General features: G+C 37.6%; 1 protein-coding gene across 4 annotated transcripts; it reads right to left on the bottom strand.

Annotated features, from left to right (window-relative positions):
* Positions 1-2174: 2174 nt before the first annotated feature.
* CEP76 (centrosomal protein 76) lies at positions 2175-22505 on the bottom strand. 4 transcript variants are annotated; one of them, XM_087961483.1, is made up of 13 exons: positions 22217-22412; positions 21746-21893; positions 19173-19328; positions 18481-18565; positions 16528-16752; positions 15408-15593; positions 14831-14928; positions 13344-13472; positions 10400-10591; positions 8872-9038; positions 7865-8198; positions 4693-4910; positions 2175-3065 (listed from the first exon to the last, which is right to left on the bottom strand). In XM_087961483.1, the coding sequence occupies exons 3-13, from the start codon at positions 19326-19328 to the stop codon at positions 2927-2929; spliced, it is 1929 nt and encodes a 642-aa protein (XP_087817609.1). In that variant the 5' UTR covers positions 21746-21893; positions 22217-22412; the 3' UTR covers positions 2175-2926. The 4 variants fall into 4 exon arrangements, with proteins under 4 accessions (XP_087817609.1, XP_026527738.2, XP_087817610.1 ...); XM_026671953.2 differs by lacking the exon at positions 21746-21893 and having other exon boundaries at positions 22217-22445; XM_087961484.1 differs by lacking the exon at positions 21746-21893 and having other exon boundaries at positions 19173-19342; positions 22217-22317.
* Between the last annotated feature and the right edge of the window lie 55 nt (positions 22506-22560).

The raw sequence follows: 22560 nt of genomic DNA, 5'->3' as shown, positions 1-22560 counted from the left end.
GCATCTCAAGAATAGCCAATATCCCAGCAAAATCCATCTGGCTTTGAATAAGATTACATATAAACATATTAAGACATAATTTATCTATGGTTTTTGAATAAGCTACAATTGGCTAAATGTGTGCATTTTGATAAGGCATAATTTGTGAATTGCAAAGTGCAGGAGTTTGATTCACATATTTAAGGCAAAACCAAACCATCTTGTAGCTTTTTTACATTGTGTAACCTTCAGGACAGAAGGATGTAGCATCACAGGGACCTCCCACATGGTGCCCCTCCCCAAAACCATAACAGCTAATGGGAAAGAAATGGACTTTCTGTTGCAAATCATCTTTGTACCAGTAAATGAATTTGGAAACCTACAAATTCCTGAAGTTTTGTTTAAACTTGTTATCCTTGAGGAAAAACTTACTCCATGATGTGCAAACTTAGATTTTTTTCTTCTTGTTATTATATAAACTAGGATCTAATGAGCCGCAGTGGCGCAAGTTAGAGCAGGGATGTCAAACTCAAGGCCTGGGGGCAGATCCGGCCCATGGGCTGCTTAGATGTGGCCCACGGGGCTGCTCTGGAAACATTGAAGGACTAGCCCATGGTGCCTCTGCCAGTGAAAGTGGAGCTCAGGAGGGCCACATGCAGAGGGTTGCAGGCCATCGCAGCTGAAAATGGAGCCCGGGAGCCCATTTTCTCTGGCAGAGTGCTTGGGCCACCACAGGAGCCCCCAACACAAGTGATGTTGAGCTGGCTACATCCACCCCATCCCCCTGCGTTTAAACACAATCCTGATGCAGCCCTCAATGAGAGTTTGACATCTCTGGGTTAGAGGATGAACCATGGTGGCACAGTGATTAGAGTGCAGTACTGCAGGCTGCATCTGCTGACTGCTGGCCACCTGCAATTTGGCAGTTCAAATCTCACCAGGCTCAAGGTTGGCTCAGCCTTCCAGCCTTCCAAAGTTGGTAAAACGAGGACCTAAAATTGTTGGGGGGCAGTATGCTGACTCTGTAAACCGCTTAGAAAGGGCTGTAAAGCACTGTAAAGCAGTATATAAGTCTAAGTGCTATTTCTATTGCTATGTGAATTCAACCATTACAGTTTATTTAATCAAATAATTATCTCAATATGAAGGCCAAATTAAAATCAGAATTAAAATACTTAAGTATGATGCTAATAGTTTATTTAGTTATCGACATTTTATTTACTCCATAGAATATATATGGACAATAGGTATTTTATTGCTAATCCTTTGCTGTGCAATACAAGAAAAGGTGTTTGTGTTCTGCTGACAAAGAGATTTTATTAATATTTTTTTCTGCTTTTCTTTTGCTTTTTCTTATTGGTTTACATGTTTTATTCATTTTAAAAAGTCTAATTTATTCATGCTGATATGTGTGAAAGCTGCAATCTAATAGTAGCTGAACTTTGATTTAAAAAAATGTTGACTTCTGCTGACTATCCTGACACACCCAAGTTATTTTCTGGGCAACAGTACAGAAGTGGTTTGCCGCTGTCTTTTAGGATGTTTTTTTCCCTTCCCAATTTAGCCTACAGCCTTGGTTAATTCCTGGCATGGGCAGTTAAGCAAGATTTCTACAAACCCAACAGGAAATCATATTGGGCCAAGAGCCTTGGCATGAATTTAATGAGGCTGCTTCAGACAGATGGATACAGTTCATGTATGCTTGTGTTGAGCTTCAAAGATTTAGTGAGCCTTGGAAGTGGAATTTGTGCTCTAAACAACAGAGTTCCTGAGGTTTCACCGGCAGCTGTGGCTGGCATATTTAGAGGCAAGAAGGTCTGCTATGCAGATAATAGGCAACTGAACAGGAACTAGCATTTGACTGACAAATAAAATAAATAAAATAAACATAAACGATATATTTAGTTTCAATATAGAATCAAATTCTGAATTTTAGATTAGCTGATCTTGAGTTTTGATGCAAGTATGCATATTCATATCACTAATCATTGTCCATAACACCTATAGACAGAATGAATCTCTTTTCTCTATTTGATTAGTATTTATATTTTGTGTAAACTATCATAGTATGATTCTACAGGATGTTCCAACTTATCATTTTAGTGGATTTTCAAAAGAAAAACTGTGTATATTTTAATTACTTTGAGTGTTTTTTATTAGAAAGCTGATTTAGATTTTTACCAATTTAAACTTCTGCAAATCATTAACACAGATTTTATTCCAATAAAATATATAAAATACATTATACAGTTTCTGTCATGATATACAGTATAAAATTACATAGATCAATACTAACAGTATAGCAGTATCCTTTATTAGGGATCCACCATATTGCATTCAAATATTCGTTTTTAAAATCTCCTGAAATCAGGAGTGATAAGATTGTGCTGCCAAAATCTGGAGGCAATATACTTGAGTTTAAGTGGCATGATTTTTGTTACTGATGCTGCTTTTATTCAGAATTAAGAGAGTGAGCTGAAATGGGGAACCTCCAAAGAGGTTAACTCTGAAAAGTAAAAAATCAGCATTTTTAGCTGAATTGTGGCCTGTTTGGCTTTTTTTCAGGATTTTAAGGATGGGAACAGTTAGCATATAGAAGACAATCATTTCCAATTCCTCCTTTCATTTAAAATGGACCCAAAATAGTGATTCCAGGTTTTTTTTTAAAGGCTCTTTCTTAAAATGTCAGATATCACAGACTGCCTCCTGTAACTCTTTGAAAGTTGAGGAAGCTGAATGGCAATCCTCCATAGCCTTAAATAGCTCCTTTAATGTATACATCTAAGTAGACATAGAAACTAAGTCCATTAAAATCAATCCAAATGAATTCTATTCAACCAGGTTTGAGACCAGGACAGTTTGCATCCATAACACACACAAATATTTGACTTTCTTTAAGGTTTGCATGTAATAGCACACAATTTCACTCATATACGCAAACAATTTCTTAAAGTACACAACGGTATTTGCAAGCAAGCATGATCCAAACAGCACACGCAGATTCAGGATATGTGAACACTCTGACACGAACTGCAAGTCTCACTTGGTCCCCTCTACAGCACAGAATTTCTTCACAGAAAGGAGATCTATTTAAAGAAACAGAAACATTAAGCATTACTGTAATTTGATTGAAATAAATAACACATATACATGTTGAGAATTCTAATTATTATACAAAAAGGTTAACTTATTCAAGTTAGTTTAGAATCACATTATATCATAAAATATTTGAAAGGGGTCATTTAGGCTATCAAATCCAACCTCCTGATCGGGGTAGGAATTCAAATGGATTGGCTATCAAACTTCTGCTTGAACAAAGCAATGAAAAAGAGCCTTCTGCACTTCTGGATAATTGGTTCTTCTCTCTATTAGGAAGTTTCTTCTAATTGTCATTCAAAAATACCTTCATATATCTGAAATCCATTAAATCTCCAGAAAGAATAGAACTTAATCTTCTATGTGACATACTTTTAGATATTTGAAGAATGCTCTCATATCCCACTCTCAGTTGTCTTTTCTCAAAGCTAAATATACATTCAACTCCTTCAATCCCTTCTCAAAAGACACATTTTCTAATCTTTTGGCTGAGTGTGATTTTCAAGCCAGGAAAAAAAATCATTAACCCACCCACCATACTGAACTAGTTTGCTAATCTATACATCATAGTATACATAGTATACATTATTATGCCTCCTAACATATTATTTAAAGTCTTACAACCAGGCTCACTGTGCTTTGACTGAACACATTTATCGGTTTTATGAGCTATGATCCATCTTGTGCCAGCAGATCTGTATAATTTAAACCAGGTCCCCAGAAACCAAATTGCAGCTATTGACACAATTTACATAGCCAATCAGGGTTTTTTAGTTAAATAAATTAATATTCAATGCAATAGCAAGAATGATAGTTGTTTAGATTCTGGATTTATCCATTGGCCAGGTAATAAAAGTGCAAATAATTACAGGTAAACTTAGGTGACAAGCAGTAGTCTCTCATACCTTCTCCTGAACTCAGACAGTGCATAGAAGAATGGAAGCAAATACCCTCAATCTTGTCAAAGCATACTATGGCAATAATACCAAAAGCTAATGATAGGGTCAGGAGAACTGGCAGGCTTACTTTCCAGGGTCAGGCCATACACCAAGGCAATCAAAGCTATTAATAAAAAAGTCTAATTAAAATGGATCTAGAAACTCATTCTGAAATCCTTCTCAATAACCTCAGCAAGTAATGAAACAAATTTTCCATATCAGTGGTGGCGGTATTCTCCCATAAAAGTCTTGTTACTAATGGGGAGGAACATTCAAACTGACTTTGTTTCTGCTAGCTATGGATATTGTATTACTCTGTCAACTCGTAAAGCATTCATAATGTTGTTATTAGATTTTTATCCTGCCTCTTTTATACATAACTCAAGGCAGCAAACATACCTCATATTTCTGCTTCCTATTTCCCCCAGAACCACCACCTTGGAAATGTGTTTAGTGTGTGGCGCAAAGTCACCCAACCAGCTTTCATGCCTAAGGGTTGCATAAAAATCAAGTCTCCTGGTTTGTAGGCCAGCATCTTAACCACTACACTGAACTGGCTGTCATAATTTCCACATGATCTGTCCATTCTGTTTCATCAGATATTGATCTTATACAGAATTATAGTATTAGACCAGTATCTTAGAGAAAAATTATATTGAAAAAAGGAAACAAATTTTACCGAAGACATGCAGCAAATGCTCTCCTAGCATTTCTATATACAAAGTGGATGGGGAATCCTTTGAATGTATGACCGTCTGGTACAGCCCTCCTGATAATATCTTGAAATTCTTCATTTCCTGAAGAAATTCCTGTTGTGCGTTCAAGTTCATAGGCTGCCAAAGCTGGTGACAAGAAATAAGATAACTGGTCGTCCCAAACTGTTGCAAGGCCAAGATCCTGTACATTGACAAAACAAAAAACATAAAAGGAGTTGATAATTGTCATTAATTATAAGAGATGGAATAACAACTAATTTTGCTGGTTTGTCTTTAGAAAAAGCAACTCACAATTTAGCTAATTTTTAAAAAAAACCTTAACCCTATTTTTTTTTCTGATAGAAGGTGGCACTTTCAAAAAATGTAAGTTACATTACAGAGATGGCCAAATTCTCTTGAAAATTGAAGAACACAACAATATTATGTTATTTGACTTTTTTGTAAGGTTTAGCTGGAAATGTGCAGGACAAAATGGGTCTACACCACATTACAAAATGCAAACACCATAAACTATTTTTTTTTTATCCTAACAATATTTTTTTGGGGGTAGAGAGAGTTCTAGAAACAAGCTATATATCATTTGCACAGGGTCTTTACCGTCCGTGGAGCACTCTGTACGAGCCGCAAAGAAAAAAAATTAAAAAATGGCGGCTTTCTTCGCCTCGTGAATGCTGCTGGGATCGGGATCAAGGACACAAATGAGAGAAGGGAGGAGGAAGCAAAGCCTGTCCTGCTCTCTGGCTCAGCGGCTCGGTTTCTCCGCCTGTCCCTCCAGTCGCTCTCTGCTTCCACCAGCCAGGAAGAAACTGCTTCAAGAGCTCCCGCAGCGCTCCGAGGCTTATATCAGTGCTCGTTGCCTGCCTGCCTTCGTTCGGAGCAGCTTCGCTGAGAATAATAACTATTAGCCTCTTTTTATCAGCGAAGCTGCTCCGAAACGAAGAAGGCAGGCAGGCAGGCAGAACGGAGCACTGTGGATTGAACTGCGTGCGTGCGGGCGGGTGGGGGGTAAACGGGCGCTTCAGAGGCGCTGCGACAACAGGAAAAGCCACCACCACCACCCCCGCTTCTTTGAAGCAGTTTCTTCCTGGGCTGGTGGAGCAGCGAGAGAGCGACTGAGAGAGGAACGAGTGCAGACACCTGAGGGAGGGAGGGAGACACCTGAGGGATGGGGCTGAGGGAGGCAGGGCCGAGGCGCTCCTGAACTTGGTGGTTTGCTGGCAGGCGTTTTTTATTACCCGACTAGGTAACAACATCAGATGTTACCTAGTCAGGTAATGAAACGTCTGCAAGCAAAAACCACCAAACTCGGATTCTCCCCCCCCCATCCTTGAAAAAGTGTTTGTGCTTGAAACTGGTCCCTGGTACAAAAAGATTGGGGACCACTGATTTAGCCACATAAGTAATTTGAGCATTGTAATTTTTTAAATGTACAGTAAGAAAAAAAATAAAAATATTAACTGCCTTGATCTGCCACTCAGTGGTATAATGAATGACATAGAATCTCTGGGCTTTAAGCAGGGGTGGGATTCTACCAGTTCGCACCTATTTGCTAGAACCGGTTGTTAACATTCTAAACAGTTTGGAGAACTGGTTGTTAGAAGAAATTACTGGCCTAATCCTGTAAGGAAGGCAGGAAGGAAACATTCTGGTGTTGCTTACAGAAACTGTCTCTCTGTTAACCCTTATTACATTCTTGGCAGGACTAGTCTTCCTGTCTCAGGAATGTCTCTGGAGTTTTTTCCCCCTCCTTTGCTGGTACTTTGCTTGTGTGAAGTGACCATTGAAAGTTACAATGGCACTGAAAAAAGTGACATATGACCATTTTTCACACTTACGACTGTTGCAGCATCCCCAGTCATGAGAGGCCAGGTGAAGAGATGCGTGCCTTGATGTGAGTGATATTGAGTTGGCCACATCCAGCCAATAACAGGACCACCAAGCCATGTCCACCCAGTCACATGACCACCAAACCACGCCTACCACCTAAGCCACACCCATAGAACCGGTTGTTAAAAATTTGAATCCCACTCCTGGCTTTAAGTCTCTGAGCTTCTTCAGAGACCTTGCCCAGCAAAGAGTAATATAAAATCTTCAGGCTTTACCATTCTATCCAGGGATTATGTACAAATGAAACTTTTTCATCTTTTCAACTTTATTATTTAAGATACTCAGAAAAAAAAAATCCAGGATTATGCAAAAATCCTATATTTATCCAGATTAAAAGGTTAATAACTACACAAAGCAATGCTCACTACTGTAAACAAACTTATGGATGTCATAATCAAGAAAAAATCACCATGTGCTCTTTTTAATTTTTTAGAAAAATAATGAATTCATTCCAAAGGGTGAAGAGGTGGGTAAAGGAAAGCAGTCACTTTAACCTGATTTCTCACTTAATAACCACTTCACTTAGCCAAAAAGTTGCCAGTCACAATTGTGGTCGCTAAACAAGGGGTATCTGTACTTCTACTCAGAATTTATTAGAATATAGGTATACATTCTCATTTTTATTTTAACAATAATGAACTGTTATCAGATTTACTTAAGCAACTATAATTCATTAGCCCTTGCCAGAATTAGTTCCAATCCTACTTGACTCTGGCTGTTCTAATCAGCCACACTCTTTTAACATAAACCTTTATGAAAAAGATTTGAGTTGAAAGCAGTTACTGAGTCTGATAGAAATTAGGTCATATGATAGGAATACTGCCAGTACTGTTGTAGAAGAACCAAGGACAGAAGCTGAAATAGGAGCAATTTAAAAAACAGAAGAAACATTTAAGATACCTAGATGCAGCATTTAAGAATAACAAAAGAAATATGAGGTAAATTTTAAAGAAGCATACACTTAAATTTTAAGTAATTTTTTTTAAAAAGTTATTATGGTATCTACATCAAATGTTCACCAGAAAGTTGTTCTGGATTTATTAAAAATATTACCAGTTTAAAACCAGCAATTATTTGATCATGAGCTTTTAAAAAGCTATACAAAGTGGTAACTAAGATGCCCAACCAGTGTTCAAAGAATCTGTTTTTTGTTTACAAGGGATGGAGTAACGTAAAAATAATTTGGCTTTATTTATTTTTAAAGTAAATGTATGTATTTCATAGCACCTACCAAGTAAAGATACCTACCTTCCTATGTTCTACGACTAACATTCTAAATTGCAATTCTAGTTCATTGCTTGCTGATGCAGCATCAGTTGTGGAATTACAGAGAGGAGGAAAAGATGGAAGTGCAGTTGTGGCCCCTGGAGAACACACAGATTTAATTGCTTCTCCACTCATTGGTTTCCATTTGGATTCATCATGCAAATCAAAGATACAAATTTCTACAGCATCAGAAGGCTGGCAGTTTGCCAAAAACTTCTGATGATTGAAGATACATCCTATTGTTCTGTAAGGATATAGTGCCTTGGGTTGCTTAACAGTGGGAGGATCATCGGGTTTGACAGGGTTGTGGAGGTACCTAAAGAACAAAGACATACCTTAATATAGCAAAAACTAAGTTAAATTTTAAAGTAATTTAATGGATTAGCTTTTTAGTCGACATTGTTGTCATAGATGAGTTGCTGGTTGCTCAACTATGATTAAAAATACAGGGATGGGTTCCAGAATACACACTTTTATTCAACAATACACATCAATATTTATGCAAACTCAAGAGCTAATCCTGAATCTATGTTCTTCATTTCATAATGCAGCATTTCACCAGGACAGTTAGTTATCCTATCTTCACCCTTGTACTTTATAGTCACTTTTCATTCTTGTGCCACCAGTTTTTCACCACAAAACAGGCATTTCCATTGTGAAATTTCCCTGAAAAGATGACAGTTATATTGAAATATTGGTTGCCTTAAGTTCTTGGCAAATATATACAATCAAGCCACCTAACCAGAATTTTGCCACTTATATAGACTGAGAAATTAACTTTTGGGCTATACATTTATTCTCATGGATTGTACATGAGTGCAGAATAGTAATTATTTTGCATGCCATTTTAATGAGGTAGTATGTTACATTTTTGTTAAATAATAATTTGATGTAATGAATGATTAAACAAAACTAATTGCTTTCCAATAGAGTTTGTATTTTGATGTTTGAATTGTCATAGCTAGACATACTTTTACTATTTTTCTTACCTATGTCCTGTTAAACTCTCCCAAAAAGTAGTTACTCCATCAGTCCCATAAGTCATCACCCATGTGTGAGGAGTGCCTTTAGCTTTTGTTCCTACGCAAACAAACGCTTCCATCCCAAATCCCAACAGAAGACTACACAAAAGGTTAGCATGATCTTCACAATCACCCTGAAGAGGAGATATATTAAATGTAAAACACACACTCATAAGAACTATTTTTTTAAAACAAAGTAAAACTTAGTATCTAATTAAGATGTCAGTGGCATATTGTAACTAATGTAGCAACTGTCTTAGAATTATATGAGTTCTTGGGTCAAACAAATTACATTATTTATTGTTATAAGTATATTGGAATATGCAAAATATTCTCTTCCTCTACAGATGAATCATTTCCTAGCCTGGACATTTGATGTTTGTAAATGTCTGGATTGGTGTGATTGACAGGAAAAATGAAAGGTTGCAAAATACTCTCTAGATCTCTCAATAGAACAGAACATATACGCATATCTACCATTAGTCTAGATTCATAGATTACCAACAATTTTATTACCATCCTGTCCCATTCCCATTCTTAAATAATTCAGCATCTTATAGAAATAATTTTTATACTATTTCCAGAATACCTTAAACTACTTCCACTTTGTAGAATTCATTTCTGAAATTTACTTTCCCTTCCCCAAATGTCAGAATCTGAATAGTTTCAACATGATCCAAAGGAAAAACGAAGGTAGTCCTTGAGTTATACCCATAATTAAGCCTGCCTATCACAGTCATAACTTGTGATGGTTGTAAAGTAGATCAGTCATGCGACCAACCCGATTTTACAACCTTTTTTGTGGCAGTTGTTAAGCAAACCAATGGTTTCCTATGAATGCAGCTTTGCTAAAAATCAGAAGTAAGTGTTGGTTTGGGGCAAAATGTCTTAAAATGTAGTCATGTAACTGCAGGGTGCTGCAAATGTGGTCTGGTTGCCAAGTGCCCAAAATGTGGTGATGCAATTGTGGGAGGAATGGGGCAGGGGGAAGAGCCCAACTGACAGAACTTTGAATCTGCATCATAATATCCCAAGTAGATTGGTTGGAACTTCAATGGACTACCTGTAATGCTCTTCAGGTTTTCTTTTTAAATGGTTGGATTTTGCATATCCCTAGGTTAACAAGATATTACTGATTATATGCTATTGGAAAATGACATCATGCACACATTTATTGGAGAAGGAAAACTCAGAACATATTACTATAAGGCAAATACCTCATTATTTTATATAGGAAATATATGCTAGGATTTGTTCCTTATTTAATAATACCAGGAAAAAGGCACACATTGAACTCTGCTGCTTAACCATTGTTTTCTTTATGTCTATACTACAACATGTAAAATCATCTAAACTGCATTGTTTCATTAGTTCAGAGTCATGATAAAAGCACAGGGCTTCTGGATGAAAGCCATTGGCAGCCCTAAATCTGAATCATATTCAAAATTGCTTTAACTATGTTAATAATATAGAAGAATTAAGATTTAAATTATACCTTGTTTCTACAGAGAAAGGCCAGAAGAGAACACCATTGTTCTTGTTTGCTGTTTCCTCCCCCAATAATAGGGGCTTTTTCATAACCGATCACGTTGACAAATCTGGCAGCTTGCCGAGGTGTGTCCAGAAGTCGACCTGCTCGAAGTGGCCTAATATATGAACATACTGGCCTGTTTATCCCATTTTCATCCTGAATATAAAAGGCGTACGGAAAAGTGCATTCAATCAAGTAAACTTCTGTATGCTTCAAAAATTATTATGAAGAATAAAGATGAAAAATAGTTGCCACTGTTTTACGGAACTCGTTTTATTTGCTACTGTCTTTTTTCAGGATGTTTCTCAAACTATATCTCCTTGTTTAGCTTCTAAATCCAGATAAAGTCATATGGGAGTGCTACATCTTAAGATCTTAATGTTAATTCTTTTAAAAAACATATATATTCGTCTTCTCTTTTCTCTCTCTCTCTCTCTCTAGCCCCTTGCTTGCTTTCTGCCTCAACTCCATCTCTGATATAATTGAAGCACAGGCTTCAACTTCAACAATTGTTCATCCCTCCTTTCTTCCCCCTCCTTTTTTTGCTGTTTCTGCTGGAAATTGAGGGCTATTTTGTGGTTTTGTATAAGAGAATAATTGATTATATAGATAGGAAAACAATATGTTGCCTTATTTTATTCCATTTTTAGTGTACTAGAGTGCAGGCAATTATACACAAATGTGACACATGCACACATTTATTGGAGAAGGAGAAAGCTTCAGGACTAACGTCAGTAGTTAACCTGGTTAAATTGAAAAGGCAGGGAACCTAGTCATTGTACAGGATGTTAGCCCGCCTTTATACCCCTTTTTCTGTCTAGTCTTTTTTGCAGGCGGGAACTTAGAAGTGTCCTGCTTTCATATAAATACAGTAGCTAGCTCAAGGTTTTCTAAGAAGCTCCATTGTATTCAACCTTTGAATCTTGGTGTCTCTACTCCTAGATCATCACTCTACTCCTTATATGACATTGGTTTTGGTAACCAGAAATGAAAGGAATTTCATTCATTTTTAAATTATCTGAATTTATATTCGACTCTACATCTATAGATTATATCAAGAGGATCGTTATTACAGTGAATGGATTGTAGAATGACCATATCTGGTAGTATTTTGTTTCCAGTTATGTAACAAATTGGAAAAATTATATAACCACTCAGTATTTAATTGTAATGCAACTTTACTGTCGATTTTTTCAACACTTATACTATGTGCAATATAAGGAATGAATTCAATTGTTGCTGAAAGCGGCTAGATTCATTATAGCAAAATACTAAAAAGATAAATTCTTCTTTGGATCAATGGTTTTTAAAAGTATAGTAGGGATCGTTAAGAAAACCAGGCCAAGTTTTTTTCTAGAATCAATATGCATATTAAATGGAAATTAAAATACAACTACATACACGCACACAGAAATAATTCATCAATATTCTATCTAGCAATGCTACCCTTGAATTTAAATGGCTATACTTGTTCTTTTGTTCTCTCTACGGTCCTGAGCACCATCTTCCCACACTATTGATAATCCTCTTATCTACAGATCATCTTTTGAAAGAGCACCAAGCAATCATCAAAAAATTATCACTGGATTCTCTTATACTGGTCTGAATAAAACACAGTGATTACCGTATTTATCGGCGTATAACACGCACTTTTTTCCCCCTGAAAATAGGGGGCAAATGATGTATGCGTGTTATACGCCAATATAATGTTAAGAAGCCTTCGGTGAATGCTGCTGGGATCGGGGATCAAGGACACAAATGAAAGAAGGGGAGGGAGGAAGCAACCAAGCCTGTCCTTCTCTCTGGGTCAGCTCTGTCAGTCGCTCTCTCGCTCCTCCACCAGCACAGGAAGAAACTGCTTCAAAGAAGCGGGGCTTCCCTGAAGCGCCCGTTTCTCCCCCACCCCCACCCCACCTGCCCGCCCGCCCGCCCGCCCGCAGTGCTCCGTTCTGCCTGCCTGCCTGCCTTCGTTAATGGTTGAATCGGAACAGCTTCGGCTGAGTAAAAGAGGCGAATAGTTATTATTCTCAGCCGAAGCTGCTCCCAAACAACCAGAAACTAAGGCAGGCAGGCAGGCAGGCAGAATGGGACACTGTGGATTGAAGCGCGCGGGGGTGGGAGTGGGGGGTGAAACGGGCGCTTTCCTGAAATTTCCCTCTTAAAATGAAGATGCGTGTTATACGCCTGTGCGTGTTATACGCCGATAAATACGGTACTTTAAAAAAAAAACAAGTCTGTTGAGATAAAAAGTTGGAACCAAGGCATTTAAATTTTTTACAACTGAAGTCTTAGATCCCAAGTAGTTTTTCCTTCCAATGCATTGCTTAATACGCAAATCATAGAGTCTATTTTATAATCATCAGATTTCTTGCAGTTTTTCATGTGTAAATTATGTAAGTTAAATTTGGGGGCGGGTGATATTGCTGGTGTTTTGAAAGAGTTTATTAGGCATGATGATGAAAGTGTTTGCTTATTTGTAAATCAGCTAAGTGGGTAGATTCTCAAACTCATTTACTAAAAAGCAAACCAGTGAGGATGTTTTCTTTGACTCTAATTAGAGGAGGGGGAGGAGGAATTATTTCCAATTTTCCCGCTAGCTTCCTACAAACATCTATGGGGAAGCCGGCAGGAAGTTGAAAGTTGCTCCTAATCCCATGGCTTTTTTGCCTACACGTGGTCATTTTGTTTATCTGTTTAGGCAAGAAATATCTCTGAAAGGATGACCCAGCTGGCATGGGTTACCTAGTAAATAACTAAAGTTCCTAAGATTTTGTGGTGTCTGTTTCCTCACTGGCCTAACTTGAAAGGTTAACATATACTGAGTTCAGGGTAAATTTGTTTCTATAGCCTTTTAGTCACATATTATATGAACTGTAAAGTCTAGAATATGGAATGGCATATTCCATACCTGGGCAAATATTTTCACTAGTCTTGAACTGTGCGAAGTCCTGATCTGTAAGTATTCTCGCCACCATTGCTTTGCATACACAAGAAACAAACGTTCCTTTTCTGCTGTTTTCTGCCGTTCTAAAGAAATCTGTAATTGAAAAAACAATGACCAAGTGCTTTACTGTATGTTACATAATTCTTTTCTGAATTCAGAAAGTTTTATTATAAATCAGAAAGCATATGCCCTGCTAGTGTAAATTGAACTAATGGCTAGTGTAAACATCCTGCTAACAAAATACAGTAAATATTTATATAATTCAAGGTATAAATAACATGCCCTAATGTACTACTGTAACTAAGCTCTAATCTTAAATCTGAATGTCCTTGGTTAATAAAGTGTAAGACACATTATTATATAGTGTATTTCAGAGGTAGTATTCAGTAGGTTCTGATCAGTTTTGGAGAACCGGTAGCGGAAATTTTGAGTAGTTCAGAGAACCAGCCAATCCCACCTCTGATTGGAGATTTTACAGTATCCTTCCCCTGCCATGCCCACCAAGCCATGCCCACAGAACCGGTAGCAAAAAATAATTGAATCCCACCACTGGTGTACTTGTGGCTGAGTAACACATTTCAAGAATGATTAAAGCTTGATCCAGACTTGTTGTGGCGTAGCAAAACAGAATATTTTGCCAGTAGTACATTTTTAAGGATATTGACTAATTTTTAGAAAAATTTCAAAGATAAATTTTCCTTCCCATGAAACTCCACGCCCTGGCTTCTTTTACTGCAAGATTAGGCAAGAATTATCAAATACATACAAAATTAGAAACAGCTTTATTGTTTAGGACAGATTGGACAGTACTATCTCCCACATAAATTGGCCATTTGCCACAGAAAATGTGAACTAGAATGCATATGTGATAATATTTTGAAAAACATTGAGAGTTACTCATTCCATGTTTCATATTGATTTTAATCTTACATTAACTTTGATTACAGGTGGTCCTCGACTTATAGTTAATTTAGTGACCATTTGAAATTACAATGGCACTGAAAAAAATGGCATGATCATTTTTCACACAACTGTTGGCCCATCCCCATGGTCATGTGATCAAAATGCAGACATTTGGCAACTGACTCATTATGATGGTTGCAGTGTCCTGGGGTCACCTTTTGTGAACTTCTGACAAGCAAATTCAATGAGGAAGCCAAATTCACTTAAAAACCATATTAGACTGCAGTAATTCACTTAACCACTGTGGCAAGGAAGGTCGTAAAATGGGGCAAAATTCACTTAGCAACTCTGTCACTTACATTCAAAATTTTGGGCTTGATTGTGGTCGTAAGTCAAGGACTACCTGTACTTAGGAGGGAGACCAGAATGTTTCAAGAAAACTACACGCTTGATAAAACACAAATTTTAACTTGTGAAATAAATATTAAAATTTGCTTAACATTAAATCAATCTGAATTATAGTAATATTACTGTCAATTAGAACATACCTGAGTATTAACTATTTCCTGAGAAAGAGTCTTGTTAAGTTTTGGATAGATTTCAAGTTTGATATTAAGTACTCCAACAGAAACCTTTGATTCTGAACCTTTGAACCAAAAGTTATAGAAGAACTTTTGAACTTAAGAAAATAGACCTTTTACTAGATCAAGCATTCAAAATATACACAGTCCATATACAGTATTATTTAAATTTATAACTAGATTTATCATTATTAAATGTATTTGTAGCCTGGGAGACAGTTTTCCCAAAGCAGTAATTTAAATTTAAATATGATCAGTTTGGACTATTAACAACTAGCAAAACAAAGGAAAAAATAGAAAAAGATCCAGCTACTCTGATTGAAGAATGAAGAGAAGATCAACAGAGAAACTAGACTTTCTGAAGTTGTACCCTAAGATGCCATTCTGTTTCCTCCTACATGTATAAATGATATTGCTAAAATTCAGAAAAAGTACTTTTGAGAATTTCTATGAAATGCATTTTCATCACTTTTAATTCCACCTTTTTTTTCAAAGTTGCACCCAACATCATTTCCCCCACTCTTAAAACAGGTTTTAAACTTACCTACACCAAGAAGTTCAACTGCCACACTTGTTGTCCTGTTTTCTGCACTAAGGACAGACCGCCATTCTAAGAAATAGGATGCTACTAATGTGGTCTCACCCGAGGTGTCTGTTTTGATCAAGACAATGTGCACTGGATCACATATGGACAGCATAGTGGTAGCATCAACCATTTTACTTCCTTCACCTGTCAACATCACAACCAACTAGGGTTAACTAAAAACTCCAATTAAAAGCACTTCCCATTCATATTGCTATTTGTTATCTATGTAAGTTCACTTAAAATTAATAAAGAATATTCTGCATATACATGACATACTATTACATGAAAGTTTTTAACATGACATTTCAGGAACTATTTATAACCAGTTTAAATCCTATACAAAAAACTGCTGGAATTGGAAGTAAGGGAAGGAAATATTGGTTTTGATTGGAAAAAAAAGTTAGTAGGGAAAGTGTTAAGCACCTTATTCCCATTTGCTTTTCTATAAAAAAAAATCACTGAATTAAAAGAAGAAGACACAAAATTCACTATAATGAAGTAGCTGGTTGGCTTGCTATTTCATTGCAAGGTAATCCACAATGGGAAAACAGTATTTCCAAATAGGCTACCAAGTTTTTAAAACTGGTGAGATACCAAATATGCTAGAAACTCTTTCAAAAAGGAGGAGCACATTTAAATTCAGATTACATTATATGAGAAGCCAAGCAGTTCTATTTATAGAACAAATTTCTAGCTCTATTTATTAAAATGTTTACAACTTTATGTAAAAAATAATTCCCTGAAAATGCCGTGTTGTACAGCTCAGAAATAAACCCCACCAATTTCTCTGAGATTTATTTCAGGTTAAACAACTTTCTGAGTTTCCACATCTAATAATCTTTTCAGATATATAATTTTCAGTACAGTAAGAGTATACAAGTAAAAAAGATAGAAAGAAAAAAGAAATGAAAAGATAAAAACATAGCTATGCTTTCCACCCTTCTGTCAAAAAGTCATCAATTCAATATTTTCTTTGTTTCAACAAAAGTCCATATACAGTTTTCAGTCTTTCAAATTAAAAAAAAAATGTCACTTTTTTACAATGTTTAGATTCTGATCAATGCACAAATTTACTTACCTAAAGTATCCTTGTGTACTTCAAGCAAAAATCCATCATTGAAATCTGGTTCACAGGCACACGGAACAGGTTTAGAGTGGAAACGCTGGTTCCGGAAATGTAAGTAAAGAGTGAAGGTAGAACAGGTTTGACCAGGCAAAGGTTCGGGTTCCTGAAGATGCTCTAGGAAAGCTTTCCCCCCCAAAACCTGAAGGTAAAGATACCTTCGTGTTGGATCAATATTTGCTGTAAAGTATTAGAAAAATATAAGGTAGTAGAAATGGTATATAAAAATACAGATACAATGTTTTTTTTAAATGAATAAGATCTTCAGAAGCCTTAAAAGACTCCTTTTAAAGTAAGAATGTGCTTAAAAGACTCCTTTTAAAATAAGAATTGTTCACCTAATATTTATTTTAAATGTTTAAGTTATTTTCCTATCAAATCTGTAATAAGGTTTGCTTTGGACTAAATTGTGACTTATTTCAGGCATGATATTCCCCTCTGAAAAAAAAATCGGGCCGGCCAAAAGAGACCCCCACCGCGTGCCAAGAAATCGCCCGCCCGCCCGCGCCGCTTGCCCGCCGCGCCCGCCCGCCCCACCCGCCGCTCGCCGGGCTCCGCCGCACCGCCCGAGCGATTCCCAAAAATCGGAATTCGATTTTAATCGGAAAAATATCATGCCTGTTATTTTAAAGGGTATTACAGAATTATATTATTTAAGATCTAACAATCATATTATGGTATATTTTTATAGGTATACATATATTTTATCTATTAGGCAAAAGATTAAGATTACAGACCAGATTTTCAGTTGCTAAGTGGTTATAAAGAATGTTGCCTGACTATGCTCCTTAGCAATGGCAGTTCTTGCTTGCTGTCATTAAATGAATTCTACATTAAATGTAACATCATGTGATTACCCTTTGTGACCTCCTGCCAGCTTCTCCATTATTGAGTCATCATTAAAGAAAGATTACCTGAAACAGAGTTCTGTTGAATTTATATTTTACCGACAAAGAAATAAAGGGACTAGTGTCAGTTAGCCATACCTTTTCTGGGATTTGAACCTGGACTACTTGCATATTAGGTAGGTGTATTAACCTCTAAGCCAGTGGTCGCCAACCAGTGGGCCGGGGACCACTGGTGGTCTGCGAGAAAATTTTGGTGGTCCACAGAGGAATGCCCCCCAAAGCACTCCCCCAAAGTAATTAATCCAGGCTGCGCATGAACACCCGCTGGCCCCCACCCTTCGGCCAAGCACAAACCTTGAGTAGAGCCACGCGAGCTGGAACTGGAAGGTAAGACCAACGGCGGGGGAGGGAAATCCACCCCAGGGTAGCTTGCTGACGTTGGTGGGAAAGTCGGTCCCATATTCCAGAGCTACACTAGTCACAAGACTGGCCCTTTGGTCATCCCGAAACAACTCCTCCAGTCCACGGCAGGCCAGTGCACCCAGGTGAAGCAGCTGCTCTGGGATGACCAAAGGGTCGGTCCTGTGACTACTGCAGCTCTGGAATATGGGACTGACTTTCCCACCAATGTCAGCAAGCCACCGTCAGTCAAAATTCATATTAGTGGTCCGCAGGACTTAGAATTATGAGTTTGGTGGTCCCTGAGATCCAAAAGGTTGGCGACCCCTGCTCTAGGCTCTCCTTGCTTTGTCAGCTATACCAGGGGAAAGATTAAGTGGATTGGGGCTGAAAGGCAAAAGCAGAAGCAGTATACTCCATCCCATATTTGAGTAGACCAGGTTACCCTGATAGATCGATTTAACTGGAAAAAACACTGAAACAGGGTTGTTTCGATATGAGATGGTTAGCAAATAAATTTTATAAACTAACAAACAAATTTTCAAAAGGATGCCCAAAATATAGAGGGGAAAGAAAATGAAAGAAGTGTAAATAGAAATGAATTTCACAGAATGAAAATAATCTTATCATTAAAGTTTTATTAAGATAATATGTAACATACTTTTTTTCAATACTGCTGCTGGTTGCCTGTCAACAAAGTGTGTAGCTGGTTTTGGAGTGGAAATTCTTTCCCTGTCATTTATTTCCTACAGATATAATTAAAAGAAAAGTAAGATCATTTTCAAATCAGATTTTCTTACAATTCTGTAAATCTTTCTTTTTATTCTTTCTTTTATTCTATCAAAATATTCAGCCTAAGGATGTAGCTTTATGATTCAACAAGCAGGTTATTCCAACACCCATAAGCAAATAAACTCTTTGGTATGCCGTTTTTGAAATGTGCATTAAAGAAGAACATTCTAATAATTACACTTCAGCACACCCAGATATGTTCTCTTATTTGTTAATATGAAAACTAGTATATTTGTCAATATTTTGGACAAGGTTGTAATTGAGGGAGAAATAGGATGCTTATTTATCTTTTACTGTTTGGTGAGAGCAAACTAAGTAGTAATGGTGGTAGAACTTTCTCACTCCTATTAAATTCAGGGATGGAGAAATTTGTTATGCTTATTCTCAACTTTAAGTATTCAGTGAGGCAAAAGTTGTCATCTCCTTTTTGTTCCTTTTTTGAACTTTGGTTCAAAACAAAGAAGCCTATCAGAAATAGTTTGTTCAAGGAGAGCAATAATTTTATTATGCTCATTAATATTGCTCCAGAATGGGTTTTTTTAAATGCCAAACTGTACTCACAGACACAAAGTTGAGTTCTTTCATAACATCATCAATGATTCCTCGTTGTGTTAAGGCTTTTATTAGATCTTCTTCTGATAACTGTTGATGTTGAGGTGCCAATTCTTCTCTTATGGTCTCAGCAAGAACTGCTCGAATCCTGCTATGAACATCCATCTAAAAGGAAACATCTGTTAACTATTCCTAAAATATATTCTATCCAACCTTTCAAATAGGTCATTCCAAAATAAGAGCAGGATAATTCCTAGATGAAATTAAGTTCAGATTAGCTCTTCCATCACTAGAAGGGCTTATTCCAATGTACAAGGGACATAGGCATCCATCGTCAGAAGAATATTTTTGGCCATTCACCTTTCCTTCAGCATCACCTTTCCTGCTGCTCGGCAAGATCTTTTTATCAGAACTTTTCAGCATAAGGGCAAGTGCAGAGCTCCATTGGAGCCAACCTACACCAGCTTGCAGGACCCAACTGGTAAATTTTCTGGAAGGGACTGTAAACCTACCATCCCCAACTCTAATATCCATTATTGGATATAAAATCCATTATTGTGATATTCATGATCCAATCAACATCTAAACAATTATAAAGTTGTAGTAACTGTCTCTTTTTAGCTACTGACTTTAAATGCAATATTAATGTTCCTCTTACAAACTACTCAACAGCAGAAGAATACATTTTTATATCCAAGCTTCATAAATGTTGGCATTAAATCTGGATGTTCTCAGTGTTTCTGTCTCTTTCTTATAACTGACTCTTTTCAAAATGTGTAAGTGTGATGATCTGGGGTGTGACACAAAGGCAATACAGTCAAATAATAAGTAGGAATCCCTTTATTTGCTCCAACTTTGCCCCTAATGTCCTGGTTACCTTGTGGGCTGGAGAAAAACTCTCCCCAGAACAGCCTTTGGCTGCAGAGATTCAAGTCCAAAACGTTGTCAACAAAAACTGTAACTATAAGTCCAATCAAGGCAAGATGATGTAATTAGTTCGGCAGGGCAAGAGAAGGAATTCCAGACATGAAGGTTCGGCAGTAATTCAACCCAGTTGGGAGGATGCACAGATAACCAAAGTCAACACCAAGATAAACTCACGTTTGTTCCCAGCAGACGCTGCACTCAGTTTGCATCTCTTTTAAACTCTCTTCCCAGGTGTGCCTAATGAAGAGAATCAGGGCCCTTTCCTCCCCTGTAAGCCATGCAACACACGTTGCTCTCTTCTCCATTCCTCCATGCATGCCCTAGGATGGAAAGAGGGTGGGCCTGGGTCTTCCTCTGAACGCCCCCTCTCTTGTTCTACCTCTTCCCTGCTCTGCCCAGCCAGACTTTGCTCTTCCCCAGTTTCCTTCACAGCCAACGGAGCCACACTCCTGCTCCTTGTCATGTTTGCCTTCTTCCTCGGATTCAGACTCCGACAGGGGCATGACAATAAGTATTTCTGAAACTAAAGCCTACATTCAGCTAGGTAAGTTAAATTTTGGATAGTTTACAATTTATAGCCCTCTATACAATTACACGTCCACTGATTATTTTATTGATTTGTGTTTAAACACATATTTTTTTACAATTGAAAATGAGCTTTTAGCACCAGGTTTACAATTTTATTTTCATTTTATATGTAGTGAAATTGGGCTCAAACAAGTTTTTGGCCAGCTTATTTATTCTATTAACATTCTTCCTTTTAACTATGATTACAGGTAGTCAATAACAATTTAGCCCAAAATTTCTGTTGTTAAGTGAGACATTTGTTAAGTGAGTTTTGTCCCATTTTACAATCTTTTTCACCACAGTCAAGTGAATCACTGCAGTTGTTAAGTTAGGAACACGGTTAAGCGAATCTGACTTCCCCATTGACTTTGCTTGTCAGAAGGTCACAAAGGGTGATCACATGACACTGGAACACTCCAACTGTTATAAATATGAATCAATTGCCAACCATCTGATTTTGATCACGTGACCATGAGGATATTGTAATGGTTCTAAGTGTGAAAATCAATCATAAGCCAGTTTTTTCAGTGCTGTTGTAATTTCAAATGGTCACTAAATGAAATGTTGTAAGTCAAGGACTACCTGTACTAGATCAACAACAACCAGCTGCATTCTAAATTTTCTTTCGTACGTTTAGAGCTGGCATTTTTCCATAAGTGAGGTTTTAATTTTAATTTTCGCCATCCTGTATCAGTGTACTCACAACTGTGCATTGCCTCTTAACTCAATCTTTCTAACAGGCCACTTTTTTTCCCCTGTCATTTCTTTTCAAATTCATCAAAACAGATCAATGACCAAGTTTAAGCATGGGGTTTATGCCAAAAAAAATGGTATTATGTAGCCTGAGAGCAATATGCAGCTAAGCTATCCTATTTATGATTTTTGGAACTATTTCTAATCATAACTGCCAGTCACAAAGTTTCCTTCCATCTTTATTTAGGAAAAGTCGCAATGTAAGCCTTAAAGCACACACAGACCATCATTAAAAAACAATGGCCACAAGCTTTCCTGCAAAAGCCAAATTCCCTGTTTTCCTACCTCTTCCACACAAGGCGAAAGGTTCACACAACAATCAAAAATAGACTTACTTCTGGCAACACAAACGATGGTTTATAATCCACCGTAGCCAACTTGTCACAACATCCTAAGCCACAAACATCACATTTTGACTTGGCATGTGAAAGCAAGCCTGAACATCGCCTTGGTTTGATGAATCAGAATGATGCCCTGGAATAGCTAAAGAGCATTTAAAGACTTTAAATGAACAAATAAAAATAGGCTAGAATCGCCTTCCCTAGAATTCCCATCATCACTGATGAGTTCCCATCATCATTAGCTAATATATTTCTGTCTGGTGTGCTACGTGAATAAAATTCCCGAACTTAGTTTTATCGTTTTCTGGGTCAGGAGAAACCGGACAAGAGCTTGGGGGGGGGGGGGGGGGGCAACTATGACTAAATTAAGCCCGGGCAAGTTGAATACCACCAGTGAGATCAAACCAAGGCTAGAACGGGAGTGGTTAAAAGGAAAGAGCCCAGCAGCGAAATAAAGACCCTCACTTTCGTCAGCTGCTGGTGAATGATTTCCTTCAGTTCCGAGGCTTTTTCTGGCGGCAAAGCCATCTCTCCCAACTGCCGTTATACAGGCAGCAGAAACCGCGTCAGTTGCCGAGAGTAAAACTCTTCGCCATCTCCGGCAACGCGGCCCCAAACCGACCAGCCTTCCCGCTCGCTTGGCCCGCTCGCGCTCTGCTCTGCGAGCACCCATTGGCTCAATCGTCAGCCAATCGGGGCCTCCTGACGCTCCACCCTCAACTGAGCAGCGGTCTTTCACCTCAACCATCTTTCCAAAGGTCTGTCCAAAACAATCGCCTGAGAAAAATCGCGGCCTTTTCTGTTCCCAC

Source organism: Notechis scutatus, chromosome 3 (assembly GCF_049901735.1).
Source record: "Notechis scutatus isolate UNSWTSFEM ecotype Mainland chromosome 3, rNotScu1.2, whole genome shotgun sequence".
In the NCBI taxonomy this organism is placed as follows: domain Eukaryota; kingdom Metazoa; phylum Chordata; class Lepidosauria; order Squamata; family Elapidae; genus Notechis; species Notechis scutatus.
Note: the sequence above shows the minus strand (reverse complement) of the source record. Positions and strands in the feature narration are given on the sequence as shown.

What these genes read in the sequence shown, in the direction of transcription:
- CEP76 (XM_026671953.2), bottom strand. Translation starts at nt 22,279, where the DNA reads ATGGCTTTGCCGCCAGAAAAAGCCTCGGAACTGAAGGAAATCATTCAC. An exon ending in TTCACCAGCAGCTGACGAAA is followed by an intron (nt 19,329 to 22,216) that starts GTGAGGGTCTTT and finishes GTTTCCTTTTAG; the next exon opens with ATGGATGTTCATAGCAGGAT. An exon ending in AGCAGCAGTATTGAAAAAAA is followed by an intron (nt 16,753 to 18,480) that starts GTATGTTACATA and finishes AATACTTTACAG; the next exon opens with CAAATATTGATCCAACACGA.